Consider the following 20082-nt stretch of genomic DNA (forward strand, 5'->3'; position numbering starts at 1 on the left):
TGTTGGGCTCCGCATCTGCTCCGGCGCTACGGGCATAGCAGCCCCTTCGCCCTTACGTAGCAAAGCGCAGGCGCTAATGCTATGTGCCATTCTGCTAAATGTAGCTTATGACAGATGCGTTTTAGATCATACAAGTTATACCAAATAGAAAGAATCGAAATACGTTTTCTGCGATGTAAATATTCGCCTAAATCCTATTATGCTAAACAGATTATGCAAATCACATTTCGGACATTTAAACAAACGCAAAATAAAATTATACGTATCAAAAGTCGGCCAAAATAATAGTAGTCTATTTAAGATTCGGACTTGCAAACATTCGGTCTATTGCATATTATACAAACTGAAGCTTTCTGCAAATTTAACATTCGTCGAAATACATTTCTGCGAAATAGGTTATGCCAGATGCGTTTCGGCTCACGGAAGTTATGCCAAATAGACGGAACCCAAAAAGGGGACCAATCTGTATGCATATACATTCAATCAAAAAAAGAATTTTCAAAATCGATCTAGTAATGACGGAGATATGGAGTAACAAACATAAAAAAAATAAAAAACATACAACCGAATTGATAACCTCCTTCTTTGAGATTTGGAAGTCGAGTCGGTTAATAAAAACAATTGCACCCCAGACTCACAGAAATCGTATACGGCAGTGCCTACTTTAAGTTATTGAACTTTACTGAGTAGGTGCCTCGCCAATTACGCTCTGTTGAAATATATCTAGGACTCAATTTCAGATTCCGTTTCAGATAGATTTTATCGAAAAAAATAAAGTAAATAATTCAAGTGGCATTTCTAGAAGCGCACTGGCGTAGACTAGACAAATAAATTCAAAATCGCTCTCCTTCTTGATGCGACTGGCAAATCATATTACTTTTTGGCAACCGGGTTTCTTAACCTAATTAGACCCCGCTGAATCCGAATTTGCCGGTTGCTCGATCGAAATCTTGACCGGAAGTGAGATATTTGACATTAAAGGTCCCTTTTTTTCGTTTTTCGTAAATAACTCTTAAACGGTGGCGCATAGCAAAAAATGTTCTATTACATAAGTAATCTACATAAAATTGCCTACAAGAAAGATTCAGTACAATTTTTCGCTAGGATCAATATTCAAAGAGATTTCAACGCGGGAAATTTAATTATAATCACTTCTAAGGTCCCGTTTTTTAGGTTTTCGTAAATAACTCATAAACGGTGGCCAATATCAAAAAATGTTGTTAGACGTTAATAATCTACACAAAATTTTGAATGAAAAAGATTCAGTACACTTTTCGCAGGGATCAATATTTAAAAAGATAATAAAGAGGGAAAGTTGATTATAATAAATTCTAAGGTTCCTTGTTTTTATTTTTTCGTTAATAATTTGAAAAGTATGACTCATAGCAAAAACAATCTTATACATAAATAATAAACGTAAAATTTCCTACAAGAAACATCTAGAACACTTTTCGCTAGGATCAAAATGTAAAAAGACAAAGCAGCGGGTAAGTTAATTATAATCAATTTTAAAGTCCCTTTTTAGTTTTTTGTAAATAACTCGTAAACGGTGTCCCATAGCAAAATAGGTTTTTAAGAACAAATAATCTACATAAAATTTCCTCCAAAAAAAATCTAGAACACTTTTCTCTAGGATCAATATTTCAAGCGATATTAAAGGAAGAAAGTTAATTACAATCAATTCACAGGTCACTTTTTTTAGTTTTTCGTAAATAACTCGTAAACGGTGGCCCGTTGCAAAACAATATTCTACATAAGTACTAAACATAAAATTGTCCACAAAAAAGGTTCTGTACACTTTTTCGCTACGATCAATATTTAAAGAGGTATTAAAGGGGGTAAGTTAACTATATTCAATTTCCAGGTCCCTATTTTTAGGTTTTCGTCTATAGGTAAAGAACTACTTGATTTTATTTTAAAAATGTAGACCCAGTAGTTTCGGAGATAAAGGGGGGGGGATGGTCATTTTTTGTATTTTAATGTTTTATTTTGGGGGGAGGGGCTTTATCTCTGAAACTATTGGGTCTAAAATTTTGAAAAAATATACAGAATAGAACCTCTATAGATGACAGGAAAACCTATTAGAATTATGCAGTCAAGCGCGAGTCGGGCATTACTTAGTTTTTGAACCGATCCCGACAGGTTTTTTAAAGGCAATCACTCGCGTTTCACATATACAAAATACATTGTTAAAAATTGGGTAATGTACGGAACCCTTGCAACGCGAGTCCGACTCGCGCTTGGCTGGTTTATCTTCATTTTGAGGCACGGAACTCTAAAAAGAGAAAAGTGTTCCATATGTTTTCCATAGAAAATTTTATATCGATTATTTATTTACAAGAATATTAAGAACTTATTTTGCTATGAGCCTTATTTTACGAGTCATTTACGAAAACCTAAAAATAGGGACCTGAAAATTGATTATAATTAACTTACCCCCTTTAATACCTCTTTAAATATTGATCGTAGCGAAAAAGTGTACAAAACCTTTTTTGTGGACAATTTTATGTTTAGTATTTATGTAGAATAGTGTTTTGCGACGGGCCACCGTTTACAAGTTATTTACGAAACTCTAAAAAAAAGTGACATGTGAACTGATTGTAATTAACTTTCTTCCGTTAATATCGCTTGAAATATTGATCCTAGAGAAAAGTGTTCTAGATGTTTTTTGGAGGAAATTTTATGTAGATAATTTGTTCTTAAAAACCTATTTTGCTATGGGACACCGTTTACGAGTTATTTACAAAAAACTAAAAAGGGACTTTAAAATTGATTATAATTAACTTACCCGCTGCTTTTTCTTTTTAAATATTGATCCTAGCGAAAAGTGTTCTAGATGTTTCTTGTAGGAAATTTTACGTTTATTATTTATCTATAAGATTGTTTTTGCTATGAGTCATACTTTTCAAATTATTAACGAAAAAATAAAAACAAGGAACCTTAGAATCTATTATAATTAACTTTCCCTCTTTATTATCTTTTTAAATATTGATCCCTGCGAAAAGTGTACTGAAACTTTTTTATTCAAAATTTTGTGTAGATTATTAAAGTCTAACAACATTTTTTGATATTGGCCACCGTTTATGAGTTATTTACGAAAACCTAAAAAACGGGACCTTAGAAGTGATTATAATTAAATTTCCCGCGTTGAAATCTCTTTGAATATTGATCCTAGCGAAAACTTGTACCGAATGTTTCTTGTAGGCAATTTTATGCAGATTACTTATGTAATAGAACATTTTTTGCTATGCGCCACCGTTTAAGAGTTATTTACGAAAAACGAAAAAAAGGGACCTTTAATTCAAATATCTCACTTCCGGTCAAGATTTCGATCGAGCAACCGGCAAATTCGGATTCAGCGGGGAGGCGGAAAAAGTAATATGCTTTGCCAGTCGAAATCGTTTTTATGAAAAATATGACCAGTCTAGCGGAGTAAAGTGGAAGTAAAACTCAAGTAAAAGGATTTTAATATACCTACTATGTCCGCGGCAAAAAGCGTACGTCAAATCTTATCTAAAATTTAAACTATTAAAAAGAATTTAACTATGTAGGACCACATAACAACACATATACCATACACGATAATCATAATCATTTATTCGATGCATGCAATTGTAACCCACTGCCACAGGGTCACATCTCAGCCCAATGAGGATGAATGTAGCATGTAATTTGTATTATAATTGCCAGCAGTATTATTATGATTCACTTCAAACTTCAAAGTTCAACATTTATTCAGCAAATAGGACACAAGGGCACTTTTACACGTCAACATTGAATTTACTCGTACATACGAGTACAAGCAAAAATAATAATAATCATCAACAATTTTATAAAATACAACTAACGGCAACTACCAATTTGCTACTAACTACTCTGCTAGTAAATATACTTATTGTCATATCTGAAGAAATCATTTGTTACCTTAATCCCGGCAATGTGGTCAACAGTTGTCCCTCAGCGGTGACCCAATGGACGTCCGGCGTCGGGTGTCCGGCGGCGCGGCAAGCGGCGTGGGCGCCGCGAGTGGCCGGCCATAGGATGCGCGACGGCGGCTCGACCACGAAATGTGGACGCTTGTCGCTCGTCGCTTGAACCGATGCCAGAGACACCAGAATCCATGGAATTGCGAATCCTGAAGACAACATTTTAAGGCTGTAAGTACATATTTATAAATTTATGAACAAAATAAGAACAATATAACAATAAATTGATAGGATCAAAATAAAAGCAAAAAATAGCTAATGGTTGCTCACGTCTTGGTTGTGCAAATTATAAGTGATAAGTACGGTCAGCCAAGAAAGTGGTCTACCACTTTTCGACTCTATCATCTGATTGATAGAATCGAAAAGTGGTAGACCACTTTCTTGGCTGACTATACCTATCTGGTTGCCCAGATTTACACGAGTGACAAAATATTGTGATTTTTTTTATTGGATATCTGCACAAGTAGGTTTCTATACCACAATTTAAATTTTTATTAATTAATTGATTTCCATGAAGACTAGCGACTTTAGGGCATGTAAGATATGTTTTTATATCCCAAATAAAATGACTAGTTCGATTGACAACCTACCCAATCATTATGGTTGTTGTACCAATAAACTATAATTTTAGTTTCTAGTATAATATAACGAGGTTTAGCTTTTTATGACAAAGCTCTGGTATCTAACGCAATTATTTTATTTCTGTTTGAAAATGTACAAGGTGACTTGAATGGAGATTAACTTGGGTAGGTAGATATATAAGCCTCGTTATGAAATTCAGAAAGCGTACTATGTTCGTTACATTTTTTAGTAAATGATGAAATATTATTCCAAAATCTAATTTATTTTCATTTAAAATGTGTTGTTTTTATCCCAATATAGGTATTAGATCTTTTATTGGTCTAGATAGGTATTGGATCTTTTATAGGTGAGAGACAATGTACCTACATAAAAATCTTACACTATTATTTATGTTCCCGAAGTCTTTAAAACTTTTCACATAAAACAAAGCTTCACGACCGATTCGAAAAACAAGACCACCTTCTTGATTTATTAGCCAAGCTACAGCGCACTATCATTTAGGACTAAAATGTAGCAAGAGAGAAAAGAGGCTACATGTGTTAATACATCTTTATTTCTTTGAACATTACACTCGGCACTCCTGTAAAATAAAATAGCTGCTTGCCACGGAACTAAGAGATAGATATTTGGTATATGCGCAGTGTCTTATTTATGTTGTAACGTTGTGGAATTGCAGACCAATCTTCCGCCAAACCAAACATTACTTTAAAGAGTTTAAAGAAAGCTCATTATATTTAAGTATTATAAAAATCAGAGGCACTGAATGCATCAACACAATAGTGTAAGTAGAAGTGTATGACACAGCCATAGATGGAACCTATCTAACCATTTGTTGGCTCTGGCAGTAAGGATTCATGTTGTATCGAAGGAAATATTTATTTATAGATACAATTAGCTGCCGAGACGGCTGGTCCCGCCTGCTTAATAAGTTTAACTTACTTATCTAATATAAATTAAGATATCATCATCATCATCATCTCAGCCATAAAACGTCCACTGCTGAACATAGGCCTCCCCCTTGTTATGGGGGGTGAATGCCATAATCGCCACGCTTGGCAGGCGGGTTGGCGATCGCAGTCGAGTACACGGAATTTGAGGGACGCTGCTGCCCGTCCACCGGTGGTCTCGGACGTAGTTTAAGGACATACCCGGGTCCTGGTCCGGGTAAATTAAGATATGTTCACCTATATTTAAATTTGATTGTAGATATTATTCTGATTGCGAAGTAAATTGTGTTTTATAGCCACTATCCTAACATCAAAATTATGTTTTTAATATCCAGATTTTATGTTTAAATTAGCAATATTTAGACGCCTCACGTAAATGTCCCAGAGTGATATTAAAACTTTTTCCTCGATTTGATTGTAATTGAATATAACTTGGAGTGTAACGACACCCTGAGAGTAACATCAAATTAATATAAAACCAGGATTAGATTATTAAAACTCGAATAACTGACCTATTAGTACGAGTATACATACATAGGTATGTATCCTTAATGCTTGCCACCAAATATTAGACTCTGAAATACGAGGACATTAATTGTATAACTTCGTTATTATTTAAAGATATGTTAATTCTGGAATTTAAAATATGTATAATGATACCTATAACTCAAGTGAATTGCCGTATTGCTGCAATATCGCTCACTAACCGGCCGTCAGGCTCTAAGGGTAGTAAATAATGAGTCCACGCGACATACGCCGGCGATTCTGATTTATGTTATGGACTGCCATAACACTATATCTTTAAAATGCCGATTTTGAAGCAAATTTTAAAGCCGGCCGTTCTGGTTCGTTATTGAACGGATTTTATAATAGTTCACGGTAAAATTCAATTTATAATATGCCTTTTTGACGTTATAATATGACGTTATTTTCAAATTGCATTATTTTAGCGAGCTGTGTATAATATATGTGGTTTATATATTTATAGGTCGTATGTATTCAGGAAAGCTTCCAAGCGATTTTTGTAAATTAAATATTCCCTAATTTTGTAAAAATTAGGGAATTAAGTAGGTAATCGATTATGACACTGGTGACATGTAATACTTAATCGTAGCCGGGTTAAAGTTTTTCAAACGTAGTGTTCCGAAGATTACAATTATTCTAATATCAATATTAGCAATACAGCTGGCCCAAGACAGGGGGATTTGGAGAGCGGTGGTGAAGAACTGCACTCCTGATGGTCACGACCCTCAGCCTTGAGGAACCGACAAAGAAGAAGAAGAATATCAATATTACACTTACAAGTCTTACATCAATCGAGAATGCTTTGCTTGTGTGTAAGGTCGAAAACTGTAAGACTAAACGGTTTGATGACCATCTGTACGTTCCAGGTACCGCTGTAGAGACGATGAACCTACTAAAAGACCTTAGTGAAATCGGCTTGACCAGCGTTTCTCAAACTATGGCTCGCGACCCTTTGGTGGCCAAATGACAACGTGATGACCGATCGGGTTAACAGCCGGTACTAATAATATTTCATGCTCGCTATTTAAGACGACCAAGAGGTTACCCGATTTTGAACTATATTTCAAAGTGATAGAGTTCAATTTTGCATAATTCCTGACACCCTTATGCCTCATAAAAGGGTGGGTTAGAGCCCACTCAACTTTCGGAACACTGGGCTGGACAGGAACGGCTTTGGCAGAGAATTATATCGGTATTTGGTGTAGAAGTCTAAGATCCAATTCGGCTCGTAGCGCCACAGCAGTAAGTAGTTTGGTAAGACCTTAACTCCAAAAGGTCGTATCAAAACCATAACGGATTCTTAAACAAAATCGGCCTCACGAACATTTCCTTTCAATACAGCGAATTTAAAGTAAATCCACGACTTTTATTCGTAGCGCCGAAGGGCTGTATGAATAAACGAAACTGGAAACTGAAATTTTAAATTCCTGCGCATATAAGTTGAAAAAAAGTTGCACTGTAAACGTACATATGTACGTACATAAAAGCCGCTGGTTTTTCGTATATCTACAGTTTTAGGTACAAGAGGCGTTGAAAATGTACAGGATTTACATTCATTCATCAACTTTTTTAAGTGTGAGTGCTTTTTGCAGTTATTTTTAATTAACTACTACCTACTGATATATAATTTAGACTGTTCCTTTGAGTATATTATTATGTTCTCACAGTTATATTGCGATTACCTACTTTATTGTATGGTTAAAAGTAGTAATGCTCTAACTATTAGACTAAAGCCAAGGACTTGGAGGATATTATCTATATATATAAATGCAAGTGTCCTGACTGACTGACTGACTGACTGATTCATCAACGCAGAGCCGAAACTACAAAAGCCAGAAAGTTGAAAGTTGCACACCAGATTGCATTTATAAAGTGTACAAGAGATAAGAAGCGATTTTGAGAAATTCAACCCCTAAGGGGGTTAAAAAGGGGATGAAAGTTTGTATGGGGTTAAAGTTTTCTTTTAAGCTAGGAATTCGAAACTTCGTAAAAAGATATATTATTAAAATACAAGAAAACTAATTTCAGCGTTTTCGAAAATTCATCCCCTAAGGTGGTGAAAAAGGGGTTGAAAGTTTGTATAGATTTCAAAAAAAAATTCAAGTGGTGGACTTGAATCTTTGTATTTAGGGATATTATTAGAAGACAGGAAAAGTAATTTCAGCGTTTTGTAAAATTCATCCCCTAATAGGGTTAAAAAGGGGTTGAAAATTTTAATCCATTACAATTGCTTTGAAACTTCGTAGAAAGGCATAATAGCCGATTACAAAAAAAGTGATTGCAACGTTTTTGGAAATTCAACCCCTAAGGGGGTTAAAAAGGGGATGAAAGTTCGTCTTCGGGTGCAAATTTTATTTTAAGTTAGGAACTTGAAACTTTGTAAAAAAGTATCAAATTCAAATACAAGAAAACTAATTTCAGCGTTTTAGAAAATTCATCCCCCAAGGTGGTAAAAAGGGGTTGAAAGTTTGTATGGATATCAAAAAATTTTTCGAGCGCGGGACTTGAATCTTTGTATTTGGGGATATTATTAGAAGACACTAAAAGTAATTTCAGCGTTTTGTAAAATTCATCCCACAACAGGGTTAAAAAGGGGATGAAAGTTTGTATGGGGTTAAAGTTTTCTTTTGAGTTACGAATTTGAAACTTCGTTAAAAGATATATTATTAAAATACAAGAAAACTAATTTCAGCGTTTTTGAAAATTCAACCTCTAAGGTGGTGAAAAAGGGGTTGAAAGTTTGTATGGATATCAAACATTTTTTCGAGTGTGGGACTTGAATCTTTGTATTTGGGAATACTATTAGAAGACAATAAAAGTAATTTCAGCGTTTTGTAAAATTTATCCCCTAACAGGGTTAAAATGGGTTTCAAAGTTTAAATCCATTACAAATGCTTAGAAAGGCATAATAATAGCCGATTACAAAAAAAAAAGTAATTGCAACGTTCTTGGAAATAAAACCCCTAAGGGGGTTAAAAAGGGGATGAAAGTTCGTCTTCAGGTGCAAATTTTATTTTAAGCAAGGAACTTGAAACTTTGTAAAAACGTTTTAAATTTAAATACAAGAAAACTAATTTCAGCGTTTTTGAAAATTCATCCCTATGGTGGTGAAAACGGGGTTGAAAGTTTGTATGGATATCATGCATTTTTTCGAGCGCGGGATTTGAATCTTTGTATTTGGCTATATTTTATTTGAATCCATTACAAATGCTTTGAAACTTCTTAGAAAGACATAATAGCCGATTACAAAAAAAAGTTATTGCAACGTTTTTGGAAATTCAATCCCTAAGGGGGCTAAAAAGGGGATGAAAATTCGTCTTGGGGTGTAGATTTAATTTTAAGCTAGGAACTTTAACTTTTTGGAAAAAAAGGTAATAAATTAAAAAAACATGAAAACTAATTCAAGCATTTTTGAAATTCATCCCCCAAGGTGGTGAGAAAGGGGTTGAAAGTTTGTATGGAGATCAGATATTTTGTGAGTGCGGAATGCGGAACTTGAATCTTTGTATAAGGGCATAGGTACCTATTATGAGAATACAAGAAAAGTAATTTCAGCAATCAACATCAAAATCCACTTGACTTAAAACTTCATACATCTTGCTAAAAAAGAAAAGTACTTAATTTCAACATTGCTTGGATATGAAAAATATCGGTACTAAAGATGTAAAATGTTGAAGATAAGATTCCACGCGGACGAAGTCGCGGGCAACAGCTAGTATACCTATAACACGCATATTTAAATTATTTTTCTTGTTACTTGTGGACATGTCTGGGGCACAATTCCATAATGTTTTTTACAACTTGTGACATTAACGCTATATGGCGAAGTATCTCACATGTCAACTATTAATGACTGTTGCGTAGCACATTGTTGATCCATAGTGCTGTAAAAAAGTGTGTTAATGGAAATAATAACATAATAATCTTATTATCCATATTCAACACAATGCTTTAAAAGCTGCCTCATGTAAACACATTCACAAAATCAGAAATTATTCACTTCTATTTATCCAATCGAATTCCTTGTTGTTTCACTATCCCCAACTTATAATATTTCTTCTCGATTAAGAAAGTAAACCAACGAGCGCTGGTCACGCCATTGGATAATTAATCATTTCTCAACGAAACACTGTTAGTAATGTAATAACAAAGTATGGGTACATAAAGAGTAAGTTTTCTCGCAGAACGTCGCTGTTCATTCGTTCTTAACTAAATATGCACGTACTACAAGCTGTGTCGGTTTGTAATAAAAATGATTTCAAGCGACATTGCAATTGATCCTGACAAGACCTAGACACTGAAATAAGATTGATCTATTAAACCTAACGCCACACGCCACATTTCAGGAAACTCTTGATATATTTTTTTTTGTTTGGAAAAATATTGTGTCGTAAATTAGTAACAGGTGTTATGCATTAGAGATGAACAACAGGATTCGTGATGTCACACATCGGTTAGGCATATTAGACAGTGAGACTCACGTATCTATTCTAATCTAGAATCCCCTTATTCAAAAAAAAAGCTAAACTATGGAATGAGCTTGTACTTACCTGATCATAGCGATGGTGGGCCGAACATGTTAAAAGATAAAATAGATATTAAACAATTTATATTGTTCTAAAAGAATGATAAACTACTTCTTTTATTTAACTCTAGCCATGATCAACTCAAACTTCTTTGATTTTGCGTGAGTCAGAGTTTATTAGGGTTGTTATTCTTATCGCTTACCCAACGTTTACATATTATTAGCTCTTGGTATTGGTACAATATTACGTGCTCGGGAACTACACTTATAGGCTAAAAGTTAAGGATGACTCACGTTGGACCGGGCCGTGTCCGGGCCGTAGCTTCCGGGACTTAGTTTTCTATGACATGACAGGTGATCACTTGATGTTTTCCATAGAAAACGATGCGCTGGAAGCTTAGGCCCGGACACGGTCCGGTCTGACGTGAGTCATCCTTTATAACGTACCTGGCGAAAAATATTGCACATACGGCCCTTGGAAAGCACTTAATATAAAATACACCTATATATTACCGGGTATAGCATATATTGGTATTAAAGTACATTTTAGCTTGCGGCAATCGCTCTCCTGCGCATAGCAAACTCTTCTTCTTCTCTTCTTTTTAGCCCTTTTCAATCTTTGAGATGTCTCCTTCCTTCCTTTCTTGAGGCCTCCTTCAATTTTCGCCATTCTGGTCTATTTTGTGCCCTTTGTACCCATTTTGATCCAGCTGTTCTTTTGATGTCGTCATACCAACGCATCTTTGGTTTTCCTAAGATGCATAGCAAACAATAAATTATATTTAGATGACTTACCTAGCTCGGGTCAATCAAAACCTTTTGCAGGTAGGTAATAATTTTACGCATACTCCTCCCATACCTTAAGATTCTGTTACACTGGTTACTCCGAAAATGCGACTCGCTCGCGCTACTAATGAGTTCTTGAGTAGCACTAATGAGTATATAGGGCACGCTGAGCAAGGTTCAGAAATGCCCACGTCAGCTAATTAGCGACGGGTACCGTGTTACTTGATGAGATGATGAGTTGCAATTTCATTTAGTTGGTTAATATTGCTTTTAAACAATCTGCCGTATTCGAACTTCAAGATATTCACAAGAGACGACACGTACTAGATCCATTCTAGATACGTTATAGTTTAGATATCAACTAGTTTTCTTTTGCAGCGCAATTCAGGCAACCAATGTCACTTTTACGTTAGATAGAGTTATGTGTGATGTGAATTGGATCTCTAAGTCATATCCTGTGGAAATCGTTCAAGAGTATCCCCAGAATGGCGCAAATGTCAAATTTGACAGGTTAGCTATTTCTAAATCCGAATCGGGCCCAATGTTTCATAAAATGATAGGAGAGTAAAGTCACGACCACATCGCATAATACGTGGTCATGACGTGCAAGGTCTATATTATATTCCAGTCGGTATAAATATGCTACCCGCCCATTATTATTATATTGGTCAGCGCCTATCGGGTCCCAACGCTGGGCAAAAGCCTCCCCCAATTTCTCCACTGATCTCTAATATCCAGTGTTATGCCTGGTCACTCCTTCAAAAAGAAGCCCAGGGGCCCGATTTTTGAATTTCGATCGGCCGATTTCGTCACTCGAAAATCAGCGGAAAACGGCGAAATGCTAATTGTTGAAATACGAGCGATCGAAATTTGGAATGGTGTATTTCGTTGGTGTATTTCGTTAAATAATATCTCCAATACTAGGAACTTAAATTCTACTAACAGAATTGAAATCGAGTGGTTAATAGCACTAGATTCTAAATTTCGATTGCTCGTATTTCAAAAATTAGCATTTCTCCGTTTTCCACCGACTTTCGAGTGACGAGATCGTGCGATCGAAATTAAAAATCGGCCCCCAGTTCATCCCGCCATCGCCGGCGTGGCCTGCCAGATCCCATTAAAGTTTTTGGGCTTCCACCCCGTAGTGATTTTGCCCCACAACTCTTCCGGCATTCGGCAGACGAGACGTGACCAGCCCAGTCCTATTATAGCTTAAGTCCACCCATTCGACCTTTAAATAAATAGAGCTGACAGTTTAAGTCCTAACGATCACTAAGATCGAAATTCGTCGACATTCTACCCTTTTAAGAACCTTAGTGGTCATAGTAATCTGACTTCTGATATTTCTTAGACGATTATGTTTATAATATAATTAAACCACTATCATCCAATATAAAATATTTGAAAATACAGAGGAAACTCACCACAACATTTTGTATATGCTAATTAGAAACTGGTAATAACTGCAGTACTGCATTTAGTACTAATTTGACCACAAATTAAATTTATTTTAGCATACATTATATTTAGTAACATCATAATGTAAAGTGTATTTTATTCGAAAATAAGTAAAACGAATACCTACAGTACCTATATAGTACCTGTAAAGAATAGGTACAATTAAAAAAACCGGCCAAGTGCGAGTCGGACTCGCGTTCCAAGGGTTCCGTACATTACTACATTTTTAACAATATATTTTTTTATATATGTGAAACGCGAGTGAATTGCCTTTAAAAAACCCGTAGGGGTCGGATCAAAAACTAAGTAATTGGTCCGACTCACGCTTGACTACATATTTCTAATAGGTTTTCCTGTCATCTATAGGTAAAGACCTACTTTATGTATTTTTTTCAAAATTTTAGACCCAGTACTTTCAGAGGTAAATGGTAACTTTTTGCCTATTTTCTTGAATTACTTCTAAACTGTTTATTCAAAAATTATAAAAAAAATATGTTTGAGATCCTCACATTGAGCTCTTTCATTTGATATGTAACACGATATAGTTTGAAAAACTTTATTTTTTGATTTTCTCATTTACCCCCCAAAAGTGGCCCCCATGTTTAAAATTCATTTCTTTACGTTACATGTCCGTCTTTGGGTCACAAACTTACATATGTGTACCAAATTTCAACTTAATTGGTCCAGTAGTTTCGGAGAAAATAGGCCGTGACAGACGGACAGACAGACAGACAGACAGACAGACGCACGAGTGATCCTATAAGGGTTCCGTTTTTTTCCTTTTGAGGTACGGAACCCTAAAAAACCCATAAACTTGTTATAAACTTTTTTTCTGTTATAATATGCCGATGAAAGTACATAATTAATTATTTTTTATGTACTAAGAACATTTAATAGGTACTTTCAATATATCATTTACATGAGTGAATATGAAGTCATAAATATTCATATTCGTACATATACCGACTATGGAAGCCTGATTCTGATTTTCCAATTTGCTATGATTTTTAACTTATTATATTACGTTACGACCTTGACTCACAGTGCATCTCACGCCTACCAACAAAGTGCGAGCAAGATGTCTAATGACCCGACTTCCAGTGCTTTGCGCTCGCTCAATCAGCATGAACTGTCGTCGACGACGTGTCAAAACAAGATCAAACCCGTAACAAAGCGTTACATCAGAATCGGCTACTTGGAGTACTTTCGGCGAACAGTTGAGAGAAAACAAACCGGAGCAAACATGCCTGAAACAACACTTTTGGCTGGAGTGGCTGGTTGAGACTTTGCTGTTTTCGTTAGCCTCATTATATACACATAAGGCGTGCCAGGGTCTATAAATAGTCGAGTTATACGCCACCGGAGAGCTTCAGTGCTTTCTTTGACTAAATTTAAATTACAAAAAAATATTTTTCATACCAAAACGACCCTCATACCTATTTACATTACAGTTCAATTATGTTTGTAACATTAATAAATTGATATTGCGCATTTGCATAACTTCCTCTCTTGTGGGCCAATTTATCATGAAAATTTAAATTATCAACGTCAGAAAATGTTGATATGCAATTTTTTTTAAACCTACTGAAATGCATTCACTCTTACGGCTCGATTCGGGAAATGAATTAGAGATTCACTAGATCTGAAATAGTAAAGATATGTGACGTTCCACGGCAAAAGGTACCTTTGCCCCGGCTGAATATTGGAGCGGCATTAATAATAGCTTAAGCGCCAGCCGCCATAAGGTACCTTTTGCCGTGGAACGTCACATATCTTTACTATTTCGTATCTAGAGATTATTTAATTCATTTCCAGCATCGCGCCGTTATTTTAATCAGGGAAACTACTGAATGCATTTTGCTAGTGGAGTGCCAGTGTGTTTATTTTAATTGGTGTTTATTGACATGTTTTTTTTAGGTGTGTAATAAATAATGTTATACGAGATCCGTTATAGCTATAAATACATATATGTTTCAATTTTGAAAACAATACACCGTTATTTTAACAACATAAAAGCGATTGGTTACGTAAATAAGGTTAAGTAAATTATTTTTTAATGATGTCCAGTCCAAAGTTTACTTTATTTTATACGTATACGTTAACATTGAAATAAACCTTAAATAACTCTTTTAAGCTACGCTCGTAGCGCTACGTCGTAGCTTGTAGCATAGTTTTCTCGGTATGCAGCGGAAATGGTTCACCGAGTCACAAAGATAATATGTCATAATTATTATTGAAGGGGTTAAATAACATTTTCACCACACCATCTCGGAAAGGCTTACTTTGCACATCAAAAACTGATAGCATATTTGCATTTTATTCACATGTGAGGCAAAGTAATCAAATGCAAATTTTGAGTTGTTTTCTTATTTTTGCTGGTAGAATTGACTTTAAAATGATGATAAATATTTAATAACATTCATTTGGATTTAATTTTGTTTGATATTTTACATTTAATATGTAACGTTGGTGTGGTGAAAAAAATTTGTGTTTCACTCGGGGGCAAATTTTGTTTAACTCTCGTGCTTTGAAACCCTCGCAACCCTCAAGGTTCCATTTTTCGAACCACTCCCTACGCTCGTGGTTCAATTTTGGAATCATTCGCTTGCTCGGGTATCAATATTAGCACGAGCGGTTAAACAACAACTTTGCCCCCTTGTAAAACAAATAACTATTCAACTAAATAAGTTACTTAATATAAAAGGTACTTAACGAAATAAAAGGTTTATAAATACCTACGTAAGAATTCAAAACAAACCTTTCATCCTTGCGCAACACAATCTGTCACTATTCACGACATTCTATCATAATCCATCAGTCCGTCACTGCACAGTTCCATGTCGAATTCGAAAACATACTCGCAGTCGATGTGTCGAAAGTTTTCCCTCCAACCGGCGAGCGGGCGCGCGCGGTGCTGGCGCGGCGGACGGTCGCGGACTGGCGGCGGGCCGCCGTTCCCGCCCATGCTCTGATAGCCTATTGTTATCGGTAAACTTCACTTAGGATTTAAAGCTATATTTAGTAGCTTTTAACACATTCATTGCCACTAAGTGCTGCGGGTTACGCTCGTAGCGCGTAGCCACGGTTTCGCCGAATGTAGCGCGTAACTAGTCGCTACGAACAGTGTACCCGACAGTCTTGGAACGTGTTAAAGTAAATAAATCTTAGTAGTGACAGTGACACTAATCCCATCTCTAAATCGTAATCACTTTAAAGGTGTGACTTTGAAGTATCGATATGATATTAATTTTACGTCTAAATATATTCATAAGTATGTAGAATACCAAATTGAAGCCGTTAACACACCGGCACTTACTTTATAGTTAGGTCTGGCGCCTCTCGAGTTTTTATGCATACTTTGCAGTTCATATTTTGAAGTTTTTTGGCATCGAAAAACTTATCGTGACTATAATATGATAATAATTATTTAGCAAGTGCCTACTAAGTAGGTTTATTTATTAAAATTTCGCTTTCTATACAGTACCGAAATATTAGAATTTCTTTGCTTGCCTCCGTGATAGACTGCCGTATTCGAACTTCAGGATATTCACAAGAGACGACACGTACTAGATCCAATCTAGATGCGTTATAGTTTAGATATCAACTAGTTCTATTAGATGTGAATTGGATCTCTAAGTCATATCCTGTGGAAATCGTTCAAGAGTATCTCCAGAATCGCGCAAATGTCAAATTTGACAGGTTAGATCTTAAACATATCGTTATCGTATCTTGGTGATGTCTAAAAGATATCTAATAGATGTCTATTTCAAAATTCTAATCGGGCCCAGACTTAACACTTCATGCAAGCGTTCAGCGCTCTCAATTGATTGACGTTTTTGTACACACCCTTGGACACCTTCAAACCTCTAGGCAGGTACGACTACGGCTAAAGTGAAGCATATAAGGTTTCTACGTAGTAATGCTCATATTCATAGAAGCCTAACAGTAATTGAAAAATATCTAGAAGCTACATATTTACCTACCGTCAAAGGCAGAATAAAAACTGGGGAAAAACAAAGGAAATTAGAGGACTATTTTTAGCTATGTAAACATCCCGAATTACGTCTCTGATAAGTCTAACGATAAAATACTTTACTTTAAAAGAACTTTGCCCTTTTGTTTCCCATTTGAAAATTTGCGGTGAGTCTAAAATTGACGTAGATTGGTCCATTTTTGCAGTTTTTGGACGCTCATACTTATTGTTATAATAAATATTACTGGTAGAGAATGTCCTGAGGCATATCATATTTATCACGCATATAATAACCCTAATTAACCCTATGTTAAATAAACCAGTTCACACGAGTAATTTTGCACGTTAACCCATGTAATAAGCGTTATTAATTTAATATGTTGTGCAAAATTTAAAGCATTACACTCTGGTCTCATTTACATTTAACATTGTAAGGTACACACAGCAACACTCCTAACTGGTACATCACCTCCCTCCACCTCTCAACATGACCTTATTACAAAAGACATAAGGTCCACCGATGTACAATTAACAATGGCGATGGTACGCACTCTGTGGTTTGATTTTTCCCGAATTTTGAATTTTGGACCTGGTGACCTAGCCAAGATGAAAATCATGGATAGGAAACGCCAATCCAAACTTGTAAAGGGTCACGTGTCTTTTCGTAGCATTTGTTATCCCAATACATATTTTCTTTTCATTTGGCATTTGTAATTGTACGATTGTCATCTTGGCTAGAGTGCCTGTTCATAGTAGGTACTCAATACTCATTCGAAAGAGTCACTTATTTAAAACAAGTTTTGACTATGGTTCGTCTCGATCTGGAGTTATATTCTGATCTATTAATCTGTTAAGGTTTTAATATTGATATTCGCTTTTCATCGCAAAGAAAAATGAAAACACATTTTCCAATCATTAGCCTATAGAGTTCTGTGAATAAAGAATTAATAATAATATGGATATACCCGAACACGTTATCATTTGAATACGGGCCAGCCATTAGTGGAATTAACGTTTCCTCTCCATTCGTCCAGAATGTAATCGCCATCTTCCAATGAATTGAATAAAAGGAAATCAATAATTTGGCAAAGATAATCGGAGGTCATAAATAAAGATTCACGTTGGAAATGAGCGTTGAAAAGATTCGGATAACTTTCATCTAGGTATTTGCTTATTGATATAATGGATTAGGTTTATATTTTAGTCACTTGTTCAGTTAGACTATCTAAACCAAAAAAGTGTAGTACGTACCTATCACGGAATAAGTAAGCGTTTCTTTTATTTTTTGCCTTGTGACCTTTTTTTGCCACTTTTGTGTTATTTCTACTCAGTCACGAGCTCTTTTGATGCTATGGGATAAAAAAATGTCCTAGATTTATTTTTTCCTATTGTGTTACCATTTCCCCATACGAGTACCTAGGTAATATACTTTGTATGGCGAGATTGGCGAGCCAAGAGGAGAAAGCACATACCAATTATTTTATTTGCTCCTGAGCATGGCCAATATTCGATATCTCGTTAAGTATTTAAAAAGTGCCTTCAATTACATTTTAATTACATTTGTAAATTTTATAAGTGTAACAGTACCCTACAGTACAGTACAATTTATCCTGTACGGATATGATGGTCGTTCTTGTCTAAGTGACAGCGTGATAAAACGGTGTCCGTCACTTTCTATCTCACGGTGTTAAAAAGTGACAGTTATTTTATCACGTGGATAAAGATGGATTAAGCCATGCATAATAAGCTGGCTGATCAGAAATAATTTGTTTTCCGAAAACATTGTCTCATCGCAACAAAGAAGTAAGTGCCTACTTTGCAATAAAGCTGGTAATCTTTTGTAAGTCCGTTAATTTATGCGCCGGAACGAGGGTGATAAGAGTAATCAGTGCTGTTATATTCCTCTTCTACTGAGTAAACATGAGAACTTTGCCCCAGCGAACCAGCAGATTTATGAGTAATTTGGGATTGGCCACCGACAACCACAGTCTATAAAACAATACCCATTCGACGAAGCATGTGTCGGAAGCCGGTGTTGCTCGAAGGACGAAGCCGTCTAGACAGGGCAATCGTGCGGGGTGCGAGGGGTGGATCGAGCGCACCCGAGCTGCATACATCGCCATTGTCAGTAGCTTGGTAGGTACTACTTACAGGACTAGCGTGTCTTATTTGAAATGCACTCATGAATGGCATAAAACTACCACTGGTTTTAACCCTCTTTATACAATGTAACCGAAAACAGTATACGTACTCATACTCATACTCATACTCATATATTTTATTGCATTTCATGTGTACAGAGGATCTTAGGGCTAAGTACAGTTTCAACATGAACCCTGCGAGGGTATAGCAACATATTTAAAACTAATTAAAATTAAACTAGAACATTTAGTTCTCACTTAAAAACTCTTGGATACAGTAATATGCTTTGCTAATTAAATGTCGCTTTAGTTGCACTTTAAATCTATTTATGTTTGTTTCTACCTGTATGGACTTTGGAATTTTATTATAAATATTGACTGACATGGCAAATGGACCAGAGTGGATCATTTTCATGTTGGAGTTAGGGCGGGCTAATCTAGTGTTGGGTCGTAAGTTTGATGGACGAGTGTACTGTGGGAAAAGGGAAATGTTGCTTTTTACGAAAGTACTTACTTCTAAAATGTACAACGACGGCATAGTTAAGATGTTATGTTGAATGAAGTACTCCTTGCAACTTGTCATAATATCTATGTTTGCTATGATTCGAAGGCACCGTTTTTGAAGTAAAAATAATTTTATTGCATCAGAACTATTGCCCCATAGGACTATGCCATACTGTAGCCATGCGTGTGCATATGCGTAGTAGGCACACAGGGCTGTCTTTTCGTCGGTACATTTTTTTAACTCGTATAAGGCATAAGTAAATCGGCTCAACTTTATAGATATTGTATTTATGTGCTCCTTCCAATTTATTGTAGAATCAATGTGTATGCCTAGCAGTGGGAAAGTTTGGACGCATTCTAATGTAGTGTTATGAAATGAGAAGTCTATATCTATGCTACGTTTCTGATACGGTCTAAATTGCATGAGTTTTGTTTTATTAAAGTTTAGTTTTAAGTTATGATCATTTAACCAGGTGACAATATTTACAAGGGTTGAATCTAATGTTGTATTTAAATGTAATTCATTACGGCAAGGTATTATCAACGATATATCGTCAGCAAAAAGGGTGCAAAATTTATCTATAGCTTTGGGCAGGTCATTTATATATACTAAAAATAAAATACAGCCGAGAACGCTGCCTTGAGGTATAGATCG

The 20082-nt window shown here is 35.6% G+C and overlaps 1 protein-coding gene across 1 annotated transcript in view; it reads right to left on the minus strand.

Moving 5' to 3' along the window:
* LOC134667353 (cell adhesion molecule Dscam2-like) overlaps positions 1–15728 on the minus strand; it is a 73073-nt gene extending 57345 nt beyond the window's left edge. Inside the window, exons 1-2 of the mRNA XM_063524726.1 lie at positions 15568–15728; positions 3925–4135 (exon numbers count right to left, since the gene is read on the minus strand). Of these exons, the coding sequence (XP_063380796.1) occupies positions 3925–4135; positions 15568–15574 (218 nt within the window). The 5' untranslated portion in view covers positions 15575–15728. The remainder of the gene's footprint in view (positions 1–3924; positions 4136–15567) is intronic.
* Positions 15729–20082: the final 4354 nt, after the last annotated feature.

This window comes from Cydia fagiglandana, chromosome 9 (genome assembly GCF_963556715.1).
Source record: "Cydia fagiglandana chromosome 9, ilCydFagi1.1, whole genome shotgun sequence".
NCBI lineage: Eukaryota > Metazoa > Arthropoda > Insecta > Lepidoptera > Tortricidae > Cydia > Cydia fagiglandana.